The 24,420-nt window shown below is 34.7% G+C and overlaps 3 protein-coding genes across 3 annotated transcripts; 2 read left to right on the forward strand and 1 right to left on the reverse strand.

Annotated features, from left to right (window-relative positions):
- Window positions 1–828: 828 nt before the first annotated feature.
- LOC135690029 (enhancer of rudimentary homolog) lies at window positions 829–7,962 on the reverse strand. Its single transcript, XM_065207455.2, has 4 exons — window positions 7,850–7,962; window positions 4,039–4,126; window positions 2,971–3,091; window positions 829–1,900 (listed from the first exon to the last, which is right to left on the reverse strand). The coding sequence occupies exons 1-4, from the start codon at window positions 7,850–7,852 to the stop codon at window positions 1,807–1,809; spliced, it is 306 nt and encodes a 101-aa protein (XP_065063527.1). The 5' UTR covers window positions 7,853–7,962; the 3' UTR covers window positions 829–1,806.
- Window positions 7,963–9,218: 1,256 nt separating this feature from the next.
- Window positions 9,219–13,019, forward strand: LOC135689938 (uncharacterized). Its single transcript, XM_065207307.2, has 5 exons — window positions 9,219–9,357; window positions 9,757–10,090; window positions 10,396–10,528; window positions 11,031–11,241; window positions 11,575–13,019. The coding sequence occupies exons 1-5, from the start codon at window positions 9,284–9,286 to the stop codon at window positions 12,056–12,058; spliced, it is 1,236 nt and encodes a 411-aa protein (XP_065063379.2). The 5' UTR covers window positions 9,219–9,283; the 3' UTR covers window positions 12,059–13,019.
- Window positions 13,020–14,489: 1,470 nt separating this feature from the next.
- LOC135690002 (uncharacterized) lies at window positions 14,490–23,170 on the forward strand. Its single transcript, XM_065207406.2, has 4 exons — window positions 14,490–14,756; window positions 17,681–18,432; window positions 21,054–21,194; window positions 21,944–23,170. Exons 2-4 carry the CDS (start codon window positions 17,886–17,888, stop codon window positions 22,198–22,200), a joined length of 945 nt encoding a protein of 314 aa, XP_065063478.1. The 5' UTR covers window positions 14,490–14,756; window positions 17,681–17,885; the 3' UTR covers window positions 22,201–23,170.
- The last annotated feature ends 1,250 nt before the right edge of the window (window positions 23,171–24,420 follow it).

The raw sequence follows: 24,420 nt of genomic DNA on the forward strand, positions 1-24,420 counted from the left end.
ATTTACAGCAGGCTGAAGTTTGCAGCAACTATAAATAGCTACGAAATCTATCTTATAGTTGTCCTTCGTGATTTCAAATTATTACATTTTAACAACATTTGCACATTTTTCAAGAATTTCTAAGCACCCATTTGAAGCATGTCGCATCTCATTTCAAGTATCTCTCTGGTAGTGCACCATAGTTAAATATTCTTCCAACAGCTCTTTACATATTCAAGTTAATGCATTGAATGAGCATGGTTTATGAACTAACACAAATGCTAATAGGGGGTATCAGAGCTACATGTGTGTAATTTGTATCTATCATGCATTATTAGCTGTTTTCCCATAACAATAATAGTATATTTTTAATTAAAGGCCAATTGTTGTAAAGATTTTATGTATCTTTCTGGATTCTCAGGGCAGAGATGGTGAAGACACCATGATGACGTTTTATATTTATATGCAATATTTATATAAGGCCTAATTATGACTAACCGGTTGATGATTACTTGACAAATCCGTGTGAGTTACTCCTTACCACTCCACTGGCCTACGCCAGGGAGTGGCTGTCTCTAATATATATCCTTTCTATTGGAGCTCCTTCTCGTAACTGACTACAATTCTTGCTGCAGTACCTACTACGCCCATATGTGTGTGTTTCCGTTAACCTTATATGGCATAATGACCTTTGCACTTACCACGTGCTACTATTCTCTTAATTGCAGTTATACCAAAACTTAACTTCACAACACCAATGATTTATTCAAAGACAAAACATAATTTGAAATGATATTCACAGGACTTACAGGTTAAAAAACCGTTGGCTTGAGATTTCTGTAAACACTCTTGTTGTGATATTGCTTTCATTTTACATATTTTCGTATTGTTGACACAGCAAAAATTCCGTACAGTCAGACTAAAAAGTTACAAAAACATTTTCAATACAGATTTTCAAGTATCTTCCAAAACGCATATTAATAAGTTGTGTAAGAATAAGAATATAAATACAGTTGTGTAACAATGAAAATGAGAATCAAATGGCGAACCTACCTGAGAAATAGTCAAATAAATGAAGTGGCATATGATACTTAAGAGCTCAAAACTTATCAAAACAAAACAAACGTCAAGTTATATTTCTTTGAATTCTCAAATTAACATAACATAAGTTAGTCGAAACTAGATTTATCTTTATATTGAATAAGCTTATTTTCCATTAGACTATGTTTCTTTGCCCTGTGAAACTAGCAAATTTTGAAAGGTTGAATGTTGAATGAAATCCACTTTTCTGGAGACACAAACAAGCAGAAATCTACAAATGAGTAAAGCAACCCTTTTCCTTTTTACAGTCAAAGATATTTTTTTGAGTTAAAAAATTATTGCAAATGTATCTGAAGAGGGGCAGTGAATCACTCATTAGAACACTTCCCCTTGTTTTCTACCCCAGGAATTATGAAAACCCTAATGGTGACAGAATATTCTTTATGTGAAGAAATGAGAAACAAATTTATTTATCATAGAAAAATAAAGCATGTTAAGTGAAATAAGGTAATAAAAACATTGTTAGACTAACATTAAAATTTCTCTAGAAATGAGGTAAAAGAAAATAAAACATCTTTTGGTTTATGCATTTCAAAAGTTCAACAAGAGTTAAAGTTGTTTGACACCTAGCTTCAATTTTACTGGCAAAATGCATTAAATCACCCCATCGTGCACTTAGGCCCGAATGCCTGATTCATACTTATAATACAAGCCACGGAACTGTTACGTAGTTTTACCACAAAAATTAAGTAGTACGTCAGAGGATTCCTGTCTTAAACAACTGTTCTACTTATTTGCTTGTCTTCTCAACATGTTGTATATCTGTTCTTTAATCCAGTCTTTATTCTTTGGGACATAAGTGCAGGAGTCTTTGTCAAGGCTTTATTAGGAAAGAAAACAAAAATAAAATTAATGCTGAAATGAAATTATTGCTGAAATGACAATTAAAGTTTTGCTTGGTTTAATGAAATTCCCTTTTTGGTTACTGTAGACCCCCAGGGAGTTACTGGGGCATTTAATAAACTATCAACAGTTTTAGGAAGGTGTTTACCTGAATATGGCATACAGTTTAATGTTAGGATGGGATTACCAAAATGTTGGGATGGGGTTTGGAAAAGTATTTTTCATGATATAACCGCTCTATGAAACGAATAAAAACTAGATGATGTTGGTATTTTTCTGGTAACAAATGCATACCATGCTGAGAAGGGGGCATTTTCTGGCAGGAAAAATACACATCCTATCATTTTTATATGCCCCTTCCTCTTTCTTCTTTGACAGCTGGTTCTGTCATGCAAAATGCAACTAAATTATAGCAAGATATGGTACAGATCTCATTAAAGTCTTAGTGACCTTGACATGCAGCAACTGAAACCCTAGAGATGAAAATTCCAATCAAAAGTTTTTAGAAACATTTTGCTACTGTGCAGAGAGGCCAGATAAAGGACAGCTTTTGAAAATATCTTCTGGTCTTCTTCTTCCTAAGAATTTTCCCATCAATAATAATGAGCTGATTGTATATACCTCTTTTTATTTTTACCTCTCCCTCTTTCTCCTGTTAACTGATAAGTCTACAATGCCACATGTGACAAACATCTTCCATTTCAACTTTTCTTAAAGCCCTTATACATTAAGTTTTAGGCTCAGGTATCATACAATACAACAGTTTTAATACATACATTGTGAAGCTTCCACTTCAAACCCAAATGTAGTCACCTTTAGCTCCATTTATTTTGACACAAAGATCTTACTACCTTGACAAAAATGTTCCAAGAGAAAATCATATTGTATTGTTTAAATCTATAAGTCTTTTATGGTTACTGAATAAAAAAATATTTCATTATTTTTACTAGAGTTTTCTTAAATGCATCAATTTCTAAACCAAGTAGCTGACTAAATTTTACTAAAAAAGTAATTGCTTCCAGTTTGAAAAATTAAAATTTTACTTACTACAAACAGCATAGGTCTGCCAGGCCATCAATGAAATCAAATAGCTGGCTGATATCATATGTTATTGAAGGACTGTTTGGGTGGGTTCTTTTCAAATGCTCTTCGTATATTTTGCATACTCCTATTAAAAAAAATAGACATGAATTAATAAACAAAACTTTGTACAGCACAAAACAAGCATTTCTTGTGGATTTTAGATGACATAATGTCATGGATATCATCATACTATAAAATGCATTAAGGAACAATGAATCTTTCCATCTTCCACAAACTGGGCTATAATTATAGGAATACCCAAGGTAAAACAATTGTAATGAATTTGTGCAAGGGCAGGCATGGATAGGGTGAAATACAATGATTTTAGATAAAAAATAAGCTTTCAAATAAGCTAGGAGTCAATCTAGAAGCTGATAGAGTACAATACAGCTGACACAAGCATAACATGGAGTTGGAGAACTTTCAATATGGAAAATGACAGACAGTTTTTATTCAAGGGTGAAGTTTTTTATTATTTTCCTCAGATAAAGACAGCTTCTATTAAAGGGAGCTTCAAATAACTCAATATCCTTGTAAAAATGTATCTATTTGAGTGTGGATTCTATCAATGGGGCTGACTTCAACATGACCATGAGCATATAATCAGGAGAATGACAAATCACATTACATACTTTAACAAGGCTTGTGATAAAACATTAGTAAAAAAATTCTAAGAATAGAATTGGTCTGAAAATATAAACTATGAGGAAGGGCTTTAACTCTAACTGTAACTCATACAAATAACAATATTCAATATTTTCTGTTAAACATTATATATATGAAAGACTTCTTTTTGGATTCAAATACTTTTTAACATAGTAAAACAAATTTTCACTTGCTTGAGAATAATAACTTCTAAAGAGATTATTTTAACAAAAAATTTTTTGGCAAGTGTTCAATTATGTTTCTGGGAGCAGTAGATGCATATAGAGGTACATCCCCACAACTGGAAGTCATTTGCAGTCAGCCTTTGAATCTATTAAAAAAATACAGTGAATATGACAAATATTTGAAATATAAATTACTGCATACCTTCAAGGCAATCATCAATGGTTTCAAAATCAGAGTATGTTCTTGTCTCTAACTTGGGATTTGGTTGTATCAAAAGGATTGTATGACTCTATGAATAGACAAATAGCATACATTTAACCAACTTGGAATATCAACTATATAGATAGAAGACCAGGCCTGGCGGTTAGAGGCGAGCAATAGCTCGCACTCGCCTCCACGCTCCCCTCCCAACCTGAGGCAAGCTATGAATCGCTCTCCTAAACAGAACATGAAGGGAGAATCACTCCCCTAAAATTCATTTGCCCTATTCCTATTCAGAGAACCCCGAAAACGTACAAGGGTTAATTGGTTTAATCTGTAACAGCGATTTCTCCTGTCATCGCATTTTTTGCAATTAACTTTTTGCTTGTTGAGTGGTTTTTGTTATGATAGGCATGAACTTCAATCTATTTGGAAAAGGATAGTTAAGCGCAAGGTACGTTTGTAGCAATTAGAACCTTTCAATCTTAAGAAAACAGGCATATTTTTGGAAGGAAAGTCGAAGAAATTGGTAGGAATTGTAGATTGGGGGGATATAATAAAACAGCAGGTCCCTTCCAGCAATAGAAACAAAACTATCCGTCAAAGAGAACAAGGTCCTCTGTCTTGTAGATCAAAAACGACAACCAAAACATGGAATTCCACTATCCAGTGCCATGTACTGAAAAACCCAGAATGGGTGAAAAACTATAACAGCGACATGTTTAGCATTATTGGCAAAGCCTGATCATCGTTCCATCTAGCAGTTTGTGAATCTATCTTCTATAAAACCTGACAGACAGCCCTTGTGTAGACAGAAGGAGTTAGTTTTCACCTTAGGACTCCATTGGTAACATTTTCAATAGGAAAGCGGCACTGATTGGACAACCTCAACAGTAATGTGCTCGCCTTTTCTGATTGGCCTATTTCAATCCAAACTGGGTATTTTAACATAAAGTTTTCCATCTATGTTCTGATGTTTTATACTCTGAAGATGGCTAAACAAATAACTTGAGTTTGTTTCAAAATTTGTTTTTCAAAGCCATTTTCAATTTCTGTACAACAAAAAGATTGTTTGGCAAGAGAATTGTTGTTTTTGTGTTGTGTCAGCATTATATGAAACTGAAAGAGTCTGATCTTTTAAATACTCCAAGTAAAGGGGGTGCCTAAGTCACGGTGAATTGAAAGAAGTAAAACATCACACTCCTGACTGGGGCTATTAAAGGGTCAATTGTCTTTAAAGTACATTCTATGTGTAACTGATTTAGCACGCCTCAGCAAATGAGGGGAGCGATTCACAGCTCACCTATAAAAATACAATCGGCCAGGCCTGGAAGACATGTTTCAATAATGTCTTATTGAACTGATAAGGAAAAGATGAGATATATGCCATTAATAGAAATTGCTTTGCTTTATTAGAAAAATCCTTTCTCAAAAATTTCTTTTAATAGTGAATGAAGTTTAAAAATCCTGTTCTGACAATAAGAATGTTTTTATAGTAAAAAAGTAATTTTTATAAATTACATACACAAATTTCATTTTCACATCCTTTATACCATTCACAAAGTTCATCATCTTCTTTGAGAACATGAGAACATGAGAGGCAATATAAGAGAACATGAGCCTTTCATTACTTTAAATTCTTGTGAAAAATGTCAGTCCTGGCTGTTTGAGGAGAAAGATAGCTTGCACTCGCCTCTAGACATCCTTCCCAACCTGAGGCAAGCTGTGACTTTCTCTTCTAAACAGAACACGAAGGAAAAATTGCTCCCCTAAAATTTTAATTCATTTGCCCTTTTGGTATTCATTAAACCCCAAAAAGGTTACAAGGGCTAATTGGTTTATTTTTGTAGAAGTGATTTCTCCTGTCATTGCATTTTTGCAATTAATTTTTGGCCTGAAGATAACAGCCTACTTTGTCTTCATTCATTGGGTTCAGTGACAAGTTGTGATTCAAACGATCCAACATCACCAGTCTGTGAAAAGCATCCGGAAGAAAGAGAAAAGTTCTACAAGGACATAGAAGAAGCTTGGACAAGGACATAGAAGAAGCTTGGGCTACTTTGTCTTGCAGATCAAAAATATCAACCAAAACATGCAATTCCATTATTGAGAATTGTTTGGTAAGAAAATTGCAATTGTTGTGGTGTGCAAGCTTCACACAAAACTGAAAGAGTCTGTTAATTCAAATCCTTCAAAGCAAAGGGGGTGCCTGAGCCATGGTTAAAGCATATATAAATTGAAACAAGTAAAACAGCATACTCTTTTGCCTCAAGACTATTTGAAGGCAATTAAAGGATACTAAAGGAACTTAAACCGTCTGTCAATTGACTTTAAAGTACATTCTATGTGTTACTGATTTAGATCTCCTCAGCAAATTAGGGGAGCAATTCACAGCTCACAAACAAAAATACAAACAGCCAGGCCTGAAATATATCATGTGCCTAAGTACAATAGTTACTACAATAAGTTGTGAATATAGTTGAGAAGCCTTGAATAATTCAGTTGTTGATGCATTTTATATATAAAAGTAAACTGTAGCGTAAATTCATATGAATAGATAAAACAATAATTCAACACTTGTTTTGTTGATAAAAACAATCTGGTCTAAATCAGGCATGATTGTTTTCCAATTCTTGAACTCTGTTTGACCAAAGAATATGCAGGATTTAAATCCCTCAGCCAAACAAAAATTTGTCAGTATTTTGCCATCGAATTCCTCAATTACAAAAAATTAGTGAGTCAAAGAGCTATAGCATTATGATTAATTGTTGTAGTACCAGAAAAATGTACAAAATTCTTCTTCATATTTTTGTTTCTAATCAATATAGAATGTTGGAAATTCAGCTATGGTTAAAAGAATACCTATGGTTACAAGAATACGTAAGGCAGGGGTTTTTTGAGCATTTTAAGCGCTTGACCAGAAAATAAATGTGGATTTTCTTTGGGTGCCACTGAGTTGTCAACTTTTAGATAGCTGGTTTCAAAAAGCTACTCACAATGAAGTTCAGGTCTCAACCTTACCATGCTAAATTCACTGTTTGATAAACACTACAACAAAATAGAGTAGCATTGTTTTGCAACTGGAAATATTATGTGAGCAGTGTTTTCATTGATGTTTCAACAGTTAACCAATTTTGTGACAAATTGAATTTATAGCCATGGTGTCTCTTTAAGTAAATTTTTGAGTTGGATTTCAATTGCAGAGTGATTGTTTTTATCACTGCACTCAGCCTAATTGCACTTTATGCTATACACAACAAAATAGACTTATAAAAAATTCAGACATTCAAGACTGTCCAATAAAAAGTTGAAATTATAGCCAAAAAAATTTGAATTCCCAATATTTTGAAAGTTTTTATTACTTGTTTTGAAGTATAGACTGTCACCTTATCTACTTATCTGCAAAATATGCCGTTTCCAATGCATGCTTTGTAAAGTGAAAGTCTTTATGTTTAGTTCTAACTTAGTCTGTGTATTCTCAAACGTCGCCATTTTGAATTTTATCTACCCGTGATGAATGACAAAGAAATAAAGTGCATGGCATGCAATGTTTGCTTTAGTTAAACCGGATAAACTCCAGATCATCGTTTACCTGGTTATCTGGGCTTGGACTACAGATAAAGAGGATTCAACCCGAGTGTATTTAAACGTTTTGCGAAAATTGGAGGCCTAAGAGTAGGCCCTATTTCTAAAACGACTCAGTAAACAAGGGGCGACGATTGAAAATTGACAACGATGAAGACATCACAATCCCACAATTCGATAAAAGTTGATAATAAAGCAGTGAATATTGAAATTATTTTCTACCTACCATGTTTTCAATGAAAGTTTTTACTTCAAACAACAACCAAGTCTGGAAACCAATGCTCTTTCAAAGGCAATACAATGCTAAACGTGCCAGCCTCTTTTAGGAGTCCGATAAGAACGGTTGGTACCCTGACCCTGAATGTTTTTTTACCAGCACTTTTTTCATACTATTTTATCACCATAATCATAGCTTAATTGCTAAGCATAAATAAGTTCTACTGCAACATGAGTATCATTCTTACTGGGTCTGATTTCAGTTACTTTGTCTTTATTTTTGGTTCTGATAATCTTTTCATTCAAGTTTAGGTTCCTCCATTAAGGTATATAGCATATCTGTGTTCCATGTCGACTTTGTATAGCTTGTTACTTAGATGATGATTACAGTGCTTCCTTCGCTGAAAATCTTCCTAAAAGTGTTGTGCTCGTCAGTACATCGGAAGCTGATAACCTTTGTCTTGAGCACAATTATCAAAAGAGGTTAGTCTGCAAATTTATTAGTGGCTAAATTCTTGCAAAAAATGAACTTAAAGACCCGTATTTTTTTCAATTAATCTTTATCTAGAAATTAACACATTTACATCTTGTTTATGTCCTCCAAATACGAAATACCTAACACGAATCCTTTGAAAAATAAGAACTTTACAGATAACAGCATTTTGATAAAAAGATTCATTGCTCGATAGCTCGTTTTGAGTTTTTCCATGTATCCCTTTCAGCCTACAAGTTTCTTGTTGTTATATCGATATCAAAGTAAATTTCAGTGTCATCAAAAGGTGGTTGAAAACAACCATTTTGCTGCGACGATTTCGGCTCAGTATGAAAGTTATGTTTAATCATTACACCATTTCAGGTCACGACTTTTACTTTAAAGATACCTAGATTACAAAAGCTTTGATTTTAATTCATTTAGTAAATCCATCAAGATCTAGACGAAAGGAAAGGAAATTTTTAACAAAATATTCATTTCATAAAACCCTAAAATGACGATTCGAACATGAAGTTCTCTAATTTGTTAGATCTTAGCTCTCTTTGACCTGTCTATAACCCCGATTATATTCATATTTAATTTGGTACCCAGAAAGCACAGGTATTGTTCAATACTTAAGCAAGAACCAGCTTGGTAAATAATGAATTGGCCACTAAAAGAGATGACAAAAAACTGAGTCAAAGCACCAGGACGAGAGAATAGCTTGACATGTTTCCTCTGATGATTCTATTAAAAATTCCATGAACACTATCAGAAGTTGAATAATGTGTCGATTATCAATTGTGTAATAAGACAATACATGAGACCATGTGGTCGAGTTTTTTGTATCAAAAGCAATTATGCCGAATGCTACCATGGCACCATCATCTATTTCCCTTGCTCTATTGATGATATTTACAAGCAATAAATAATCTATAGCGTAGTGAAGGGAGAGTGCGTCGTGTTCATCTTATGTACCCTGCTTTGCTCAAAAGACAGATTCCTATGTTTAGAGAGCGCAATGCAGCCATGACTTTTATGGAAAGGTGAGGCTTCATTAAAATATACATTAAAAGCATTTCTTTCTCACAATAAATTTTATCTGGGCAGTATACAAAAGTGTTCGTGTAAGGTTGAGGATGTGAATTATCTAGACTTTTGCCAGATTATCTGCGTAAAAGTATATTATCCTTGTTGAACAGTGTACAAAACAGAACGGGGAAAAACGAGATTGTCAAACAGGGGTCTTTCAACTCCATCTTGAAGATTTTTGCTCCTTTGTTAGCTTAACAGAATTTCAAAGCATGTGTTTTTCAATTCAGCAAGATTTCAGAACTAAATGAGTCCTGATGAAAGTTTTTTTATGAAGAGCTAGAAATTGAGAAACAAGTTTCACGAAGATTCTGAATGATCAAAGTTGTATATACTTTTAATGCTGTTTACAGGATGCTGTTCCAAGTCATACTGACGATTTCAACCATCCTCCCTTTGATGGCAGAACAGTGCCTTTCAAGGTACATCTGTAGGACAAGTGAAGTTAACTATATAGCAATGGAAAGCACTGCAAATGTTTACTTGAATGCAACGCCAATCACTACCCACAACGTTACAAATATACCAGATTGCCAAAGAAATTGTGTCAAGCATTCTCTGTGTCAGTCACTGAACATAAAGAACGACAGTAGTGAAAGCCTGATTTGCCAACTTCTCAAAGAAAACTTTTACAGCGAGAACTCTTCTCTCGTCGCGGACAATAAATCCGTCCACCTCTATATTCCAGTAGGTGTCGAAACTTTTGCAACAACGTTTTACATGAGATTTTATTGTAAATATTGTTTTAACAGAATATAAATTGCGATTTGATGTTTCTGTTTTGAATATATCAGAAAAATGTTAAAGTCAAATTTAATCATTAAGGATTTACCTTATCGTGAACATCTTAAAGTTTTAAGGCATCCAGTTTTATCTGGTTGTCTCGAAAGATCGTTTTGGTCCCTGACTTGCAAGATATATTCCGATATTTATCATGATCATTTTGACAAATTGATTAATCTGAAGTGCTTAAATGATTAATTTTGCTTTAGAGCAAGTGCAAGAACATACCATGTCTGAATGGTGGAACATGCACTCCACAATACAGAAATGATAACTACACATGCAAATGCAAGTCAACCAGCTATGCCATTTCCAGTGGAAGAAATTGCGAAAAAAGTCTTAGTAAGTCAAATTCATGTATATGCCTTAAATTCCTAGATTTCTAACTATTTGTGAAAAGGCAAAATAATATTAATTATTTGCCTCAAAATGAGATCAAAGCAAGATTTACAAAGAGTATTGGGATCAGCAAGATTAGCTCTGGTAGAATTGATACTGGATGTTAATCTTACACAAGCAACAGTTTTATAGAATTTAGTCATGCTTCTTTGAACCCTTAGGGTAAGTGGCGAAATATAAATGGCTTTTATTGCTATGTTAACAAGGTCAAAAATGAAAAATATGGCAATAAAAAATCATGGAAAATCAGTTTTTCTAAATTATTGTAGCATTGTAGCATTGTAGCATTGTGGCATAGTGGCATTGTGGCATTGTGGCATTGTGGCATTGTGGCATTGTGGCATTGTGGCATTGTGGCATTGTGGCATTGTGGCATTGTGGCATTGTGGCATTTAGCCAGTATTTTTACGTTATTTTCTTCTTCATACTTTCTATTTTTTTATAGTCGGACTTGCTTCAGCTTTTCTTCACTGGTCTTTTGACAACCCTGATAAAATGATACCCGCAACCAGCAGTGAAGTGGCAGTTTCTGCTTTCGTGCCTTCTAGAGTGAGAATTGGATATGAACCAGGAAGGAAAACACCTGTCTTGATTTGCATAATGGGTGTGGACGACGGAGCATGCACTGAGTTCCCAGCCAAAATTCCTTGTTTAACGTATGTTTAACGTATTTTAAACGTATGTTTAGCTATTCAATATTACTTTCAATTAAAACAAGATACCATTTATTAAAGATCTAAACAATGCATCAAGAATCATGCAGACTTCGATTCTTTGCTAACAACTTTTCCAATACAGTCAAGCAAGACCAAGCCATGTAAAAAAATCTAGCTTAATGTCTGTCTGTTGAAGCTTAAAGATGATTGGAGCTCTGCCTCTATAGAGTAGAACCGTTATTAACTAGCAGACGCGCATGGCTCTGAATATATACAACGATAGTGCAATATAACCAACAATGTTGTTTGAACCAACTTTGAATTTCTTTTCAGTGACTTTGCTACGTGTGGAACTACTGCCTCCTATAGCTTGTGGATCAAGTTTGCTGAAGAAGAGGTTGCCCGTGCACGACAAAAATTTTTACTGCGTAACTACGCGATCAGCAGCAGTTTCGGGGTGAATTTTTATGCTCGAGCTGCAAGCAAAGATGGTTTTGATTTTCAAGTGTCTCTCACCAGTGCCAAACGCTGGAGTATCAGTTCATTCGGCAAGAATATTACAAGAACACGGTGGAACCATTTCGTCCTTACTGTTGATGACATTAAAGGATTATGTGCTTACGTCAATGGACAAAAGAATATCTGCGGTGGAACAACTACTTCAGTTAGCCTAAGCACCACTTCGTCGGTTTTGAGAGTTGGTGGTGCCTGGGCTCAAGGTGCTGCACCAAGCATATACATTGACGACCTTGCTATCTGGAAAGCTGTGTTGACTGCTGATGATGTCAAAGATTTGTTTCAAAGAACAAAACGCTGATGCAAACAGGAACCTCATTTCAACGACAAAAGTTCGCAAAGAAAACTTTCTAAAAACTGAAGCATAATTCACTACTTACTTTTTAGTCGCAAAATGTGGCGTAAAATCACTGAGCATTGACAAATACAAAATTGCATAGTATAACTTGCTTTACGTCTTTAATTTAAAAAGTAAAAATTACTTTATATGTACTACGGCACTGGTTTATTGCACCTATACCACCCTATCTTAGCAATGATGCAAATGTGTTCCTTTCTGCAGTTACCTGCGCTGGTACAGGGTTGCAACTTAAAATTAATGCGTAGATACTTGTAACGATATAATTCTCTAAAGGCAGTTTACAACTCAAAATGTTGTTTTGAGCTAAATATGCCGTTTAGGAATTCTAAAAACTATGTAGATATTTCATTTGTGTGATGTAATGGATCTACAGTGTCCTGTAGGGCTAGCTTTAAATTTCCACTGGATTATTAAATAGGATCTGGGCGGAATCTTATTCTAAAACTGACAAAAACATGCTTGCCCTTTGGTCATCGTCATCATCGTCATAAAAAATTTTGTCATCAAAAACTGCAAAAAAAACAATTCAATTCTAAGACTGCACAAAATCTTTGATTATTCTCAGGATATTAAACTGGTTTTCTGCTTTTGTGATTGGCGGTATCACTTTAAACTTCAATTTTTGTGAAAGCAATTTACTCCATGATTTTAAACTTTAACACCTTTACCAGCTCTACTTTTACAAGCAAACATTTATTGAATCATAAATGTAGCAAAACTGTATCGCGCTAGGCTTTTCTATTGATTTATTTTATGTTATACATCGCTTTGCCTGGTGCTTCAACTTTTCTTGAGCAACTCTTTCTACGCTATGATTGTCACGTATTCATATTCTTGCAACTAGCAATGTATTTTACCTGTTTACCTCTCATTATGTATCATTTTCAAGATCTAATCTTCATTCTTTTATCAATTATTCATCTGCTTTCTAACAAACCCGTAAACATTGTAAAACCTTGAGAAGATTAATGGATCGGCTATCTAAATTCCAGTGTTTTAGAAACTTTTTTAGATTATGTGTAAAACCCAACAGTTTCGATCGACGTGTAAAAGAAACACCATTTAAAATAAAGAAAAAACGAAAGCGAGTACAGTTTTCCAAAACGACATTAGGCACGCCGGAGCCAGGGGGCTAAGAGGACTGTAGCCGCCCTCCCAGCATTTTTTGCTGAAGTAAGGTATCAAGGTAATGGCATTAAAGATAATAGTGGCAAACTACTATAAAGGTTAGCCTTTTTGTCATAGTGTAGTCCGTACCCCCACCCTTCCGTACCTCCACCCTAACCTTAAAAGATGTTTCGGCGTCTTGATTCCAAATCAAATCAATAAAGCATCAGTGCAGTTGCTTAGTAGTTGAATTGTGCATTTTATGATACAAGCATGAAATTTAGTACAAGTACACAATTTGACATGCTGAATAAGAAAGGATGCAGACCCTATTTCAAAAACGCCCCTAAAAGCTATTACTAGACTTGGGTACCTGTGCCCAGTCCCCTTTCGGGTGTTCCTCTATATCTTTTAAACTATGCAAGTTATAAACTCGGAACTAGGTTGTCTGGCATAGTGTGACATGTTAAATAGATTGAGATGCAGACACTAGTTCAAAAACGCCCCCAAAAGCAAATATTAAACTGAGGTCTTTGTACCCAGTACTCCTTCGGGTATCCCTCCATATCTTTTAAACTATGCAAGTTATAAACCTGAAAACTAGTTTTATTGTATACATGAACTAGATTGAACTATATTTTGATACGAATACTAGGCGGTTCCTTTATCTCCGATTTGATAAAGCAATTGACAGATACTTATATAACTTAAGAGATCTGTCAATCAAAATTTGCCAATCAAAAAGCGTATTACCACTCATACGTTTTTTGATTGGTCAATGACTGATCGACAGATGGCTTACGTGACTTCAGTGTCTGTCGATTGCCTTTGAACTTAGCAAGGTTGACATATTTCGAAAACTTCATGTTAGTTCTTAGTATCATCTTCCCATAAACACATTAAAACTTTATTTCCCATATCTTATGTCAACTATCAGCACAATCTGAAACTTCATGTCCGTTTTTGGTATGACAAAAGGTATTCCCTTATTACAAAAAGTCCAAATTTAAGACATTCAAAATATCTCCTCACATATAACTAGCAGCAACAGAGGGCTGTTTCGTATAAAAATCTACAGAATCCTATTAATTCAATGTGTCTGCAATTCTTAGAGTAGACCACCTGTTATTAATCTTGTCGATTTTTTTAATAAACTTGTTATATTCATTTAAACAGAAACAACGTTTTCATTAAAAGTACCCTATTATGTATAGGATCGGCAGGCTAAAAATGCAAGTGATAATCGTATGTTTATTCTTGCTAAAGAAAGCACAAAATGAGACAGCTGCAAACCGTTCTGTATCTCTACCTGCTCTCGATGCTGCAACGAAAAGCTTGCTTCAATTGCCAAAGAAGACGTGCTTTTTAGCGAGTGTTATTGATCTGAAGTAGCATAGCCATGTTTCATTGAGTAAAACGGGATTCCTGACAGCAAAATGAAAACTGTGACACTTTGTACTGCAAAATGAGCCTAGTGTGGAATTCAAGTCCTGATTTGCACCTCGGCTCCACAGAGCTGCTGCCCTAGCAGGTGAGTATTGTTTTGAATCGCAAATATAGAGATTGCAACGAAATATATTATTGAATAATGAAAACATATAGCATGCTGACATCGATTTCATGAATAAATACTGAAAACAAAATCTCTCTCGTTAAATAAATATAATGTAAGCAAAAATGTACTTACGTCTTAGATTCTTACTGTGAGACTATATAAAAATATTAATGACTCCCAAAATTTGTGAGATGTTTTTGCAAGAGTTTTGTTGAATTTTGAGAGAATGTTTGTAAGAATTTCAATGCTAAAATGCTACTCAGTTAGAACATGCAACACTTTAGAAACGTTTAAAACTTATTTGAAGAAACATTTATTTAGAAGTATTTTATTGAATAAATTGTTTTAACTGAGATTTTAATGAAAACCATGTAAACTTTAACCCCTTTTTAACATACATTTAAAAATTAGAATTGTCAATTGTAATGCGCCTATGAGCCCTGTGAATGTATGACGCAATATAATAGCTTTTGTTATTATTATTTAAAGGCTGTCCAGCAAGAACATAAAGATCGTCTGTAAAACATTCTAACTTCCCAAGGATCTTTATTGTCACATCTTTTTAACCAGGATCTTCCACAAATAAACAAACTTTGGTCCAAGGTGCAAAGTAGCATGCCTCAGAATATTTTCAATTTCACCATAAGGTACCTAAACAATACCCTTGCTACACAGAAAAACTTGAAAAAGTGGAACTTGAGCCAGACTTCTGACTGTTCTTTCTGTTTTCTGCCAGAAACCCTCCTTCACGTTGTTGCTGGCTGCAAAACATACCTGGAACAAGGCCGATACACCTGGCGTCATAACTCTATCTTAAACTTTCTAGCTACGTCTCTTAAAGCTGTTAATGAATCTTCCATCTACGCTGATATACCTGGCTATCTTTCACCATCAATCATAACTGGAGAAAACCTTCGCCCAGATCTTCTCTTGAAGACTAACAACAATTACCTATACATATTAGAGCTAACTGTTGGTTTTCAATCCAATCTTGACACAAATGCAACAAGAAAACACAGCAAGTATGCTCCTCTCCTATCTGTCTTACAGCGAAAGTTCAAATGTGTCTCTTTTGTGAATCTTTCTATGAGCTCTCTTGGCATCTTTGGCAATTCCTGCATCTCCTTCTTCAAAATGTGTGACTCTCTCTGCATCGATCAACAACAAAAACGGTATCTCATCTTTAAACTTTCCAACATTGCCATCCGTACTAAGTACTACATATTTTGTTGCAAAAATAAACCATGGACAAATCCGGAATTACATCCGTTTTAATTTTGGTTGCTTTATTTTTCTCAGTTTTTCCTTTTACTATACGATTGTTATAGTTTTTTCTTGTAAAACCAGGCTAGCCAATTGCAAATTACCTTGTTATAGTGAGATTTGTAATTGTAGTTTAAGTTGAATTGAAAATGAAATGTTTCCATTATCACTAAAATGCTTGTTATAGAGGATTTTATGTAGCTTTAAAAATCTTTACCTATTTGAGGAGATTGAATAGAATTTGTAGTCGAAAGACTGTGTTGTTGTTTTAGGCTTGAATTGATGATTAAGAGTTGTTTTGTATTGTTCAAGCATTTTTTACCAGAAAAAGCTTCAGGGCAAACAAATTAGTTTCACTTTTCATGGCCTTAGGGAGAGGGAAATTATCAGGGGTCCGAAATTGGGGACGTTGGGGCAAATTCGGAAGAAACTTCTCTATAAAAAACCTTCCCTCGATGTTCTTAGCTTGCGTTTACTTCAATTTTTCTTCATAACGTTATCCAAAATTATCTCACAAAACGTCCTAGAAATATGCACGATACTTTAAACAATTATTAGAGAGCTGCTGCGGTCCAGCTCTTTTAGACTTTGTTGAACTCTTATAAAGATTTTTCCACTGGCTTGATTTGATTGCTTGCTCATAAATACCTTAAATGATGCTGAGTTTGGCAATGACATACATAAAATAAATAACAAAGCCTTCTATTTTCGAACAAATTAGCGCATCAACTTGACATTTATCTTTTTTCAAGGAAGCTGCTATGTGGGATTGGGCCTTTCTCAGATCTAATTTTGATCATGTAATATTTACAGGCCTAATAAGCATATAAGATATACTTTGATCAATTGAAATCTTTACAAAATTACTTGCATATTTTCTACCTAAGCTATATTAGGCCATTTTGGCTCATACAGGACGGTTCTTAGTTGGGAGTAAGCATTCAAGCTCCGTTTTAATGAACAACATATAGATGATGATATCAAATGAACAATGTTTAAGGAAGGATACAAAGCTGGCTTTAAACTCAAACCACCTATCTCTCATTAGCTAAATGATCAATCTTGCACGCTTTTCTGCTAAAATGGAAATCTTTTTCGCGTGACAAAAACGACAGAAGTAATCAAATAGAATAGGAACAATTAGAAAATGCCTAATCTGCGAATCTTCTGATCACAAATACAACTCAAGTTTTCATGTCGAAGTTTATATTGACAATTTAAACTTGTTGCATAATAAGAAGTTTTGATACAAACACTATAAGGAAATGCAATTCTAAATGCTTGTGTTGTATAGATTCCAAACTAAAGAAAATTACTGCTTACTGGTCTGTCATTAAGTGCCCGGTACCGTCACAAAGTAGCGTATATTCCAAACTATATAGTTTTCTTATCCAGTTGGAGCAGGTTAATTAGATAATATCACTTGATGAACAAATATGTTGATCGTCATTTCCAATTTATGCTTTAATTTTATTTATTATTGTTATTAAAGTTTGAGTGGCAAAAATTAATTTGGTAAATGCTGCTAGGTGATCAGATCGTCAACTTTGCGTTAACCGATAAGTTAAAATTGTGTTTAAGCTTCAGACAAACCCCCGGTTTCTTGATGATTTAAAGACATTTTATTAAATTAACAGGTGTACATAACTTTGCAAGCGATCGGCTGGAAGATGCTTAGGCTGCAGAATGAGCTCACCACATGATCATAAAGGGCTTTAAAAAGAGCTGCTAATGGCATTTTACAAGTGCTGAAATTTGGGCCTTTCCTAGGAATTATTTGTACTCGAATGTTTAGCAACCTATGCGTATGTTGTTTGTTAGGCAGATTTACTTAGAATTGGCATGAGCTTGTTTGGAAACATATTCGATAACAGCACTAACTTTTCAAGCGATTTGACAACAAAGGTCGACAGAGATATTGTATCCAAAGTGTCAGACTACATAGACAAAAAGGTTGGACAAAAGATATGGCAACAAAACGGGACAAAAACGCCAGAAAAATTTCCGGAAAAACGTTGTGCATCGTCTACAGTTACAACCCCGATAGAAAAGGTCAAGACGTTTGATCTTTCACCAAAGAATCAAAATATTGTTGATTATTGCACATCGCTGATCAATCTTGATTTCCATGGACAGTGCGAGGAAGAGCAAGCCCTTTTGCCACCAACAACTGTGAAGAGTGGCATTAGATTATCAGAGGCGCTCTCAGGTATAGATGAAGTACTTCGCAGTGTTGATCAAGATTTTTCTGGGGAAGAAGAAGAATTCCAATTTTATTTACAAGTATGCCTTGAAGCAAGGCAGCCTTCTGCCAATGCAAACCCAAGACTTTCAAGAAAGTTTCATGCAGATGCAAAGAAGTTTGTTCAAATATACAAAGAGAGAGAAAGTAAGTTTCATTTCTCAAGATTTTCGAGCTTATATTGTACTTTTAAGGAGATAGCTCTTTGCATGGATTTATAATATGTCAAATAGTTTAGCAGACAAAACATTATCATGTTTAAGTTGATGAGAACTTCCTAAACTTTGAAAGCGACTAGTTGAAGTCAATTTCACAGTCTATCTTCTTCACGTTGATTATGAAATTATTTTTTATGAATGTAATATTTAATAAATGTAAAACTTTTGTACCGTGACTCAAGGAATATGTGGTAAAAATGTTTGTTTTTGAGCATGTCAACTTCAAAAAAGTTCAGATCACCCGCGCATGTCATGGCATGGTTGATATTAGAACATTTTGTATTCAAAATGATTCAGTTTTCAGTATTAATTTTCAGCAAGTATCATTCGAGATACAGCTATTGAGCTTAAGCAGAATCTTACTTTATGTTTTCCCTTGTGAAGACATAGAAAAAGGCAGTGGGAAAAAACTTATGACTTATTGATAAAAGTTTTTTTTCAAGCATAATAAGACTATCTATCATTGAGATGAAAACGTTGCAATATTCATTACTAAGATTCAACATTTTTCATGTGAACAACTTTAATGTCACTACAAGAATTGAAATAAAGAAAGCTGCTATATGTGTATTGTTTATACTAGGCCAGCTGCATTTATGAGCTTTGTTGCCACAGCTAATGTCTTTAAAGCAATTAGAATGTTCTGTTAATTGGCATTAAATCTTGATCATATTGCAATGAATTTGGAATAATTTTCCTCCAGGTGTATCTATGAACAAATTTATTTTACGGGCAACGCCGCCATTTAGCATTTGAATCATTCAAAAAGTACTCGATGTAGCACGTTTTTACAGCATTGGCTTGTTTTCAAAAGTCCCAACTTGCTTCGCTTATTTTTTTTCTTTTTTCTTGTTATCATTTAAATGCTGTGTAGAAAACCTATGTGAGAAATCTACGACGACAAGTTTGCTTGAAATGGGCCTGCTGAAAACCGATATTTGCTTTGATGAGAACAGAGAAGGAAATTTGAGTACAGCGAACAGCAACAGGATTTCCTTTATATAAAACTATGAATAAGTAAAAACGTATTAAACAGAATGCTGAAACAGCCATCCTGTTTCTAAAAACATTTATTCTCTATATAACAACAAAATCTATCACAGATTAACTGAAGCTTTTTCTCCAAATTATGAAGAATGATTTTTGAATGAAAGTTTTAACAAAGCTATGCCTTTTTCAATAAATACACTTTTAGTTTTTTGAGTGTTGAATACCTAGTGAATCAATAAAATGCGATAATCATGATAATGATGATGCCGTTATACTTATTGTACTGTTTTACCTATGTTTCATGGATCTCTTCGCTCATCGTATATATCGGAAAACTTGTTGAGGTGAATGTAGATCTGGTTTTGCCTCGAGTTGGTAATATATGTTTTGCAGTACCAAAGACATATGACAATATGAAATAATCGTTCTTGTTTCCCTGGCGCTTTCTGTCCATCTTGATAATGAGCGCAGTAAATGCTAAACAGGTTAGAGTTTTAGAGTTATTGCTTCCTTTGAGGTAGAACTATCTAAATGTAGCATGAAGCGCCATACATTTTTCTGATTAGTAAGACTGCATCTTTCCTAGCCCCTATGTCTCCTAGGCCTATAATCTTGACGGTGTATTACCTTATAGTTTTAGAGTGCGAGTTACCTTCTAGTTTTGTAGAGTGTGAGTTATCTAAACACAATAGTAAAAAATGGACTTCATTTACGTATTACCAAAGCAAAAAGTCTTAAAATAAGGCAAAATACTCATGGTAAAATAATGTTTGGGTTGTCTTACGAAGGTGTGCAAATGCTCTTGAGATAATCATCCTTTTTAACTTCAAAAGACTCTTTGTTTCTTCACACAATTAGCGATAGGTTAAATGTTGTCTTTAAGAACTCAGTCAAAGCTTGCTAGAAGTGTGGTTTGTACATGTCAAGGTCCAAACGTCTGGTTTGATTTAATTTAAAAATTTCATAGATGCGGCATTTGCTCAAAAAGATTTTATGCAAGTTTGTTAAGCGAGATTTATTGAGTTCATTTGATTTTTACTCTATGCATTGTACTGGGATTTGTCAGAAAGGTGGTAGAGGTTTTTAAGGTTTCACCACATATTTCAATTTTCCTTAATACTTCACTAGGAATCGACAAATGTATGGTCAGATAGCTTTAGATACCAAAGAATTCTGCTTAGTCAAGCTGTTTTCTTGTAATTTCTATCTGTGTAGCGAGATATAATTTGCTGGCCTCCAAAAAGAATAACGAGGAATTTTCATTTGTACAAGACTATTCAATTAGTGCTAGATTGAGTTGCTTACAAGTAGTTTGCTATCAAATCACTTTAAAAAGTCTGATGTAAAACTGCAAGGGTAGTTTGTGTTAACAAATTAGGCTGCATCTCTCAGCTTTTCAAGAGAGGTGAGTCTTTAAATGTGAAAAAAAACAATTTTGACTTCGAGATGGATATTTTACTCTTGCCTATAAATAGAGATAATTGATGCAGAAACAAGGAGCTTTGGAAATTTATAGATTTTACTGTAGTTGATTCAGTTAAATTAATTCTTCTCTTGCAGCTGTTTCTGAAGAATTGACTCACATTGAATACTGGGCGACTCGTCAGCAACTTCTGTCTGGGAAGGTCGTCGCGGACTGGCTGGATCTTAATTATGGACCAATGGATCCTATCTTTGGTGTTTTGCTAAATCCAACATTGGGTCAGTGTAGTGATATCGTAAAATACTTTTCCAACTATTTTCAAACTTGTGTACTATACTTTGAAACACAATATCTGGAAAAATAATGCTTTCTTCAAAGCATCATTAAACAGTTACAAGACTGCTTAATCTGCTTTGCGACCTATTTACACGGAAATGATTGCATAACAGCAGTGCCGTCAGAACGAACTTCATATTGGGGGCTGCCGATTGTTTTCCTTCTCATCCCGTGCACAATTATAAAGGAAACAGACTACAATTTGGCAATTATTGGGGGAGCTGGAGCCCCCCTAGCCCCCCTCCCCGTTCGGACGGGCCTGAACAGTAAAGACAGTCTGTCGAATCGAACAACTCTGTTGAGATTATAGTAATCATTATTTCTCTGGACCAGTTCTTCTGCTCAAACGGGAACAGAACGGATTACTGATTAGCCCATTGGCTATAAATCTCAAACCCATTTTCTTTTCAAACCACTTTGAACTTTTGATGTCAAATATTCAGGTTGTTCTAGGCTAACGTTTGCAATAACTGGTAGCAAAGTCGAGAGAGGAGGTTATTTTTTCTTGTTCTTTAATACATGTACAATTGATGACCTTGCATCATCAAATTGTGTACGGATTTAATGAGCAATAAGTGAAGAATTGAAATAGTCCTGTACGGGTAGTAAGTCAATAGTCAGGGGAACAGGTTAAATCTCTTATGAGTAAATTAGCTTTATTATTTGTTCTTATGGGTACTTCTTTTTCTAGGAAGAACCGGTCCTGGTGACAGCGGCTGGGTCCACAAATTTCTCTTTGATGACAGTGGACCGATGGCCTATCACTCTGCCGTCCATGATGCCTTTGGCTATTTGATATCTCATCATAATGTAGGCCCTGGGTACGACTACCTTGGAGCTTGGTCTTTGTTTGAATCCCACACGTGTATGTCTGGCCAGCTATCTGGGATAAAGTTCTGGAGAGATAAATTAAAGACCACTGGAGAGGTTCCAGCTAAAACGGTTTAATTGAAACAAAAACTGTTCTTGAAACAATAGAGCTCGTTCTGCTTAAAAGTGGCTTACTGTAACTGGGAAAGAACTTAAACCTTGAATTCCTAATATTTTCGCCGATGCTTTAAAAGTGTTAGCAGAATATTTGTTTGGTGAATAAACTTATACATGAAATGTAAGAATCATTTAAAGGATTGTTTATCTTTAGCTTCTGCTTAAAGTTTTCATTGAATATTTTTCCTTTCAGAACACCATTTTTATTCCCTTTTTAATCATGTGTAAAACTATAATGTTTTACAGATGAACGTAGACGAAAGAAGGACAACAAAATATATACAAAAGTTTTCTTTGATTATCAAACGACTGCGGTTTCAATTTAACTTGCAATAACTAAACGACTTTCATTTAACGGCAACTTTAAATGCGAATATAGGCGACTTCAACTGAACGATTCGACTCGACTTAACCTCACGGCTTCACATAACGACTGAATTCACAAACAAGGGCACAGCATAAAAATCACATGACAACACACCTTAATTACGATAACAAAATAATTACTTCAAACAACAAAGGACTGATGACAACAATAGTGGCGATGGAATGATGCAATAACACGGAATGTTGATGGCAAGGTGACAAACAACGGAACTATCAAGAACATCAAAAGAACAGGCAACTGAATATCACGTAACTAAATAAAACATAAAACTTATTGCAAAACACATGTTTATTGTTTTGTGAACATTGCTGTTTAAGAATACTGCTTTTGCTAGATAGTTTTGGTGTAAAACGAACTAAACTAGTTTTATGTATCAAAACAAACATTAACTTAAGACGTCTGAAATGAAACAGATGTAGGGCTAAAATGTAAAATTAAAAGATTTTCTTTAGTAAAGCTGGTATCGATTTTCTTTCCAAATAGTCATTATTAGAAAAACCATTATCAATTTTCTTTTCAAATTTCAAATGAATCTAGTCTTTACATTATAGATTGTTATGGCTTGATCCTTAGTATTTTTCTTTTTTACATTTTTCACATTCGCTTATCTGATTTGAAACAGCGTCAAGATTTACTCACTGTGTCCAAGCTTTGGGAATAGGGGTATGGTGAAAAATCTTTCAACTTATGAATTTTTTTCTTGTCGACATTAAAAGTTCAAAAAATCTATTCTATTGCGAATCTACTGTCAGTGTTACACGCTTACGTTAAAAAGTATTTGGACATTTCCAGGCACCGCGCACCAGTCTAAAGTGAAGGGGCTGAAAAGGGCGTGACCAAACGTTTTTAGAGCACGCCCTTTCCATTAATTATTTACAAATAGTCCGATTCAGAGAAGATATCAGTTGCTATAAAAATAGATATAATTAGCTTGAGAGTGATTAGACACCAAGCTTACCACGTTAAAGAATACAACATATAATTAAACAAGATGAAACACCAAAATTAACAAAAATGATTCCCCGTCAATGAAAGGCATAAGCTCCCTTAGAAAAACATGCCATATACATCAGAAGGTCAGTCATGAGGCTAAATCATCGACTGTGAGTTAAGCCTGGTTTCCATTTGATCGCAAGGATCGCCAGCGACGGATGGTTACTCTCTTCAGCAACGCCATTATTAAAAAGCAGTTAGCCTGCAACAAATATCTTTCCACTTCATTGTCATCTGCTCCCGCCATTTTGAACATTGTTGTCAACGTTTGAAGTATGTGCGATCGTTGTGATAAATGGAAACCACATGACTCAAGGATCGCTGAGAATTGCTGGTCACGAATTTGTGCGACCCTTGCGTTGCTGACAATCCTTGCGATTATATGGAAACCAGTCTCTAGGCCGTTTGTTCATATCAACGTTAGACATGGCTCACCGAGCCGGATAGCTAAGCAATAGGGTTTGGTACAATTAAGAGATTCTTTTCCCTTGAAACCTTTTTAAACGACGTAGTTTTTGGCATTGTTTGACACTGACTGCTAACTATGGATCGAGAGATTGCCTGTAGCTTCACTGTTTTGAACAATTGAAAGTTATTCGTTGAAGCCTCTCGAGACGAGCTACACAATATTTCACCAAGAGGAATAAATAGAAAAACATTGATTAAAGGATCTTTTGAGTTAAATTAAAGATGAAGCGTTATTTTCTAATGCTAATCATATACTTCTTCTCCTTCCATGGAAGATAAAAAATACAGAGCTTTACATCAAAGGAAGGAGAGACCGACGCTTGAAGGTGAAG

The sequence above is a fragment of the Rhopilema esculentum genome, chromosome 10, assembly GCF_057945365.1.
Source record: "Rhopilema esculentum isolate cy_ngs chromosome 10, ASM5794536v1, whole genome shotgun sequence".
Classification (NCBI taxonomy): Eukaryota; Metazoa; Cnidaria; class Scyphozoa; order Rhizostomeae; family Rhizostomatidae; genus Rhopilema; species Rhopilema esculentum.

Coding starts and splice junctions, on each gene's coding strand:
- LOC135690029 (XM_065207455.2), bottom strand. Junction 3,092..4,038: donor CATTGATGATTGCCTTGAAG/GTATGCAGTAAT, acceptor TTTTTTTAATAG/GAGTATGCAAAATATACGAA. Junction 1,901..2,970: donor GCAGACCTATGCTGTTTGTA/GTAAGTAAAATT, acceptor TTCCTAATAAAG/CCTTGACAAAGACTCCTGCA.
- LOC135689938 (XM_065207307.2), top strand. CDS start 9,284: ATGTACCCTGCTTTGCTCAAAAGACAGATTCCTATGTTTAGAGAGCGC. Junction 10,091..10,395: donor CCGTCCACCTCTATATTCCA/GTAGGTGTCGAA, acceptor ATTTTGCTTTAG/AGCAAGTGCAAGAACATACC. Junction 11,242..11,574: donor GCCAAAATTCCTTGTTTAAC/GTATGTTTAACG, acceptor ATTTCTTTTCAG/TGACTTTGCTACGTGTGGAA.
- LOC135690002 (XM_065207406.2), top strand. CDS start 17,886: ATGAGCTTGTTTGGAAACATATTCGATAACAGCACTAACTTTTCAAGC. Junction 18,433..21,053: donor AATATACAAAGAGAGAGAAA/GTAAGTTTCATT, acceptor CTTCTCTTGCAG/CTGTTTCTGAAGAATTGACT. Junction 21,195..21,943: donor TTTGCTAAATCCAACATTGG/GTCAGTGTAGTG, acceptor TTCTTTTTCTAG/GAAGAACCGGTCCTGGTGAC.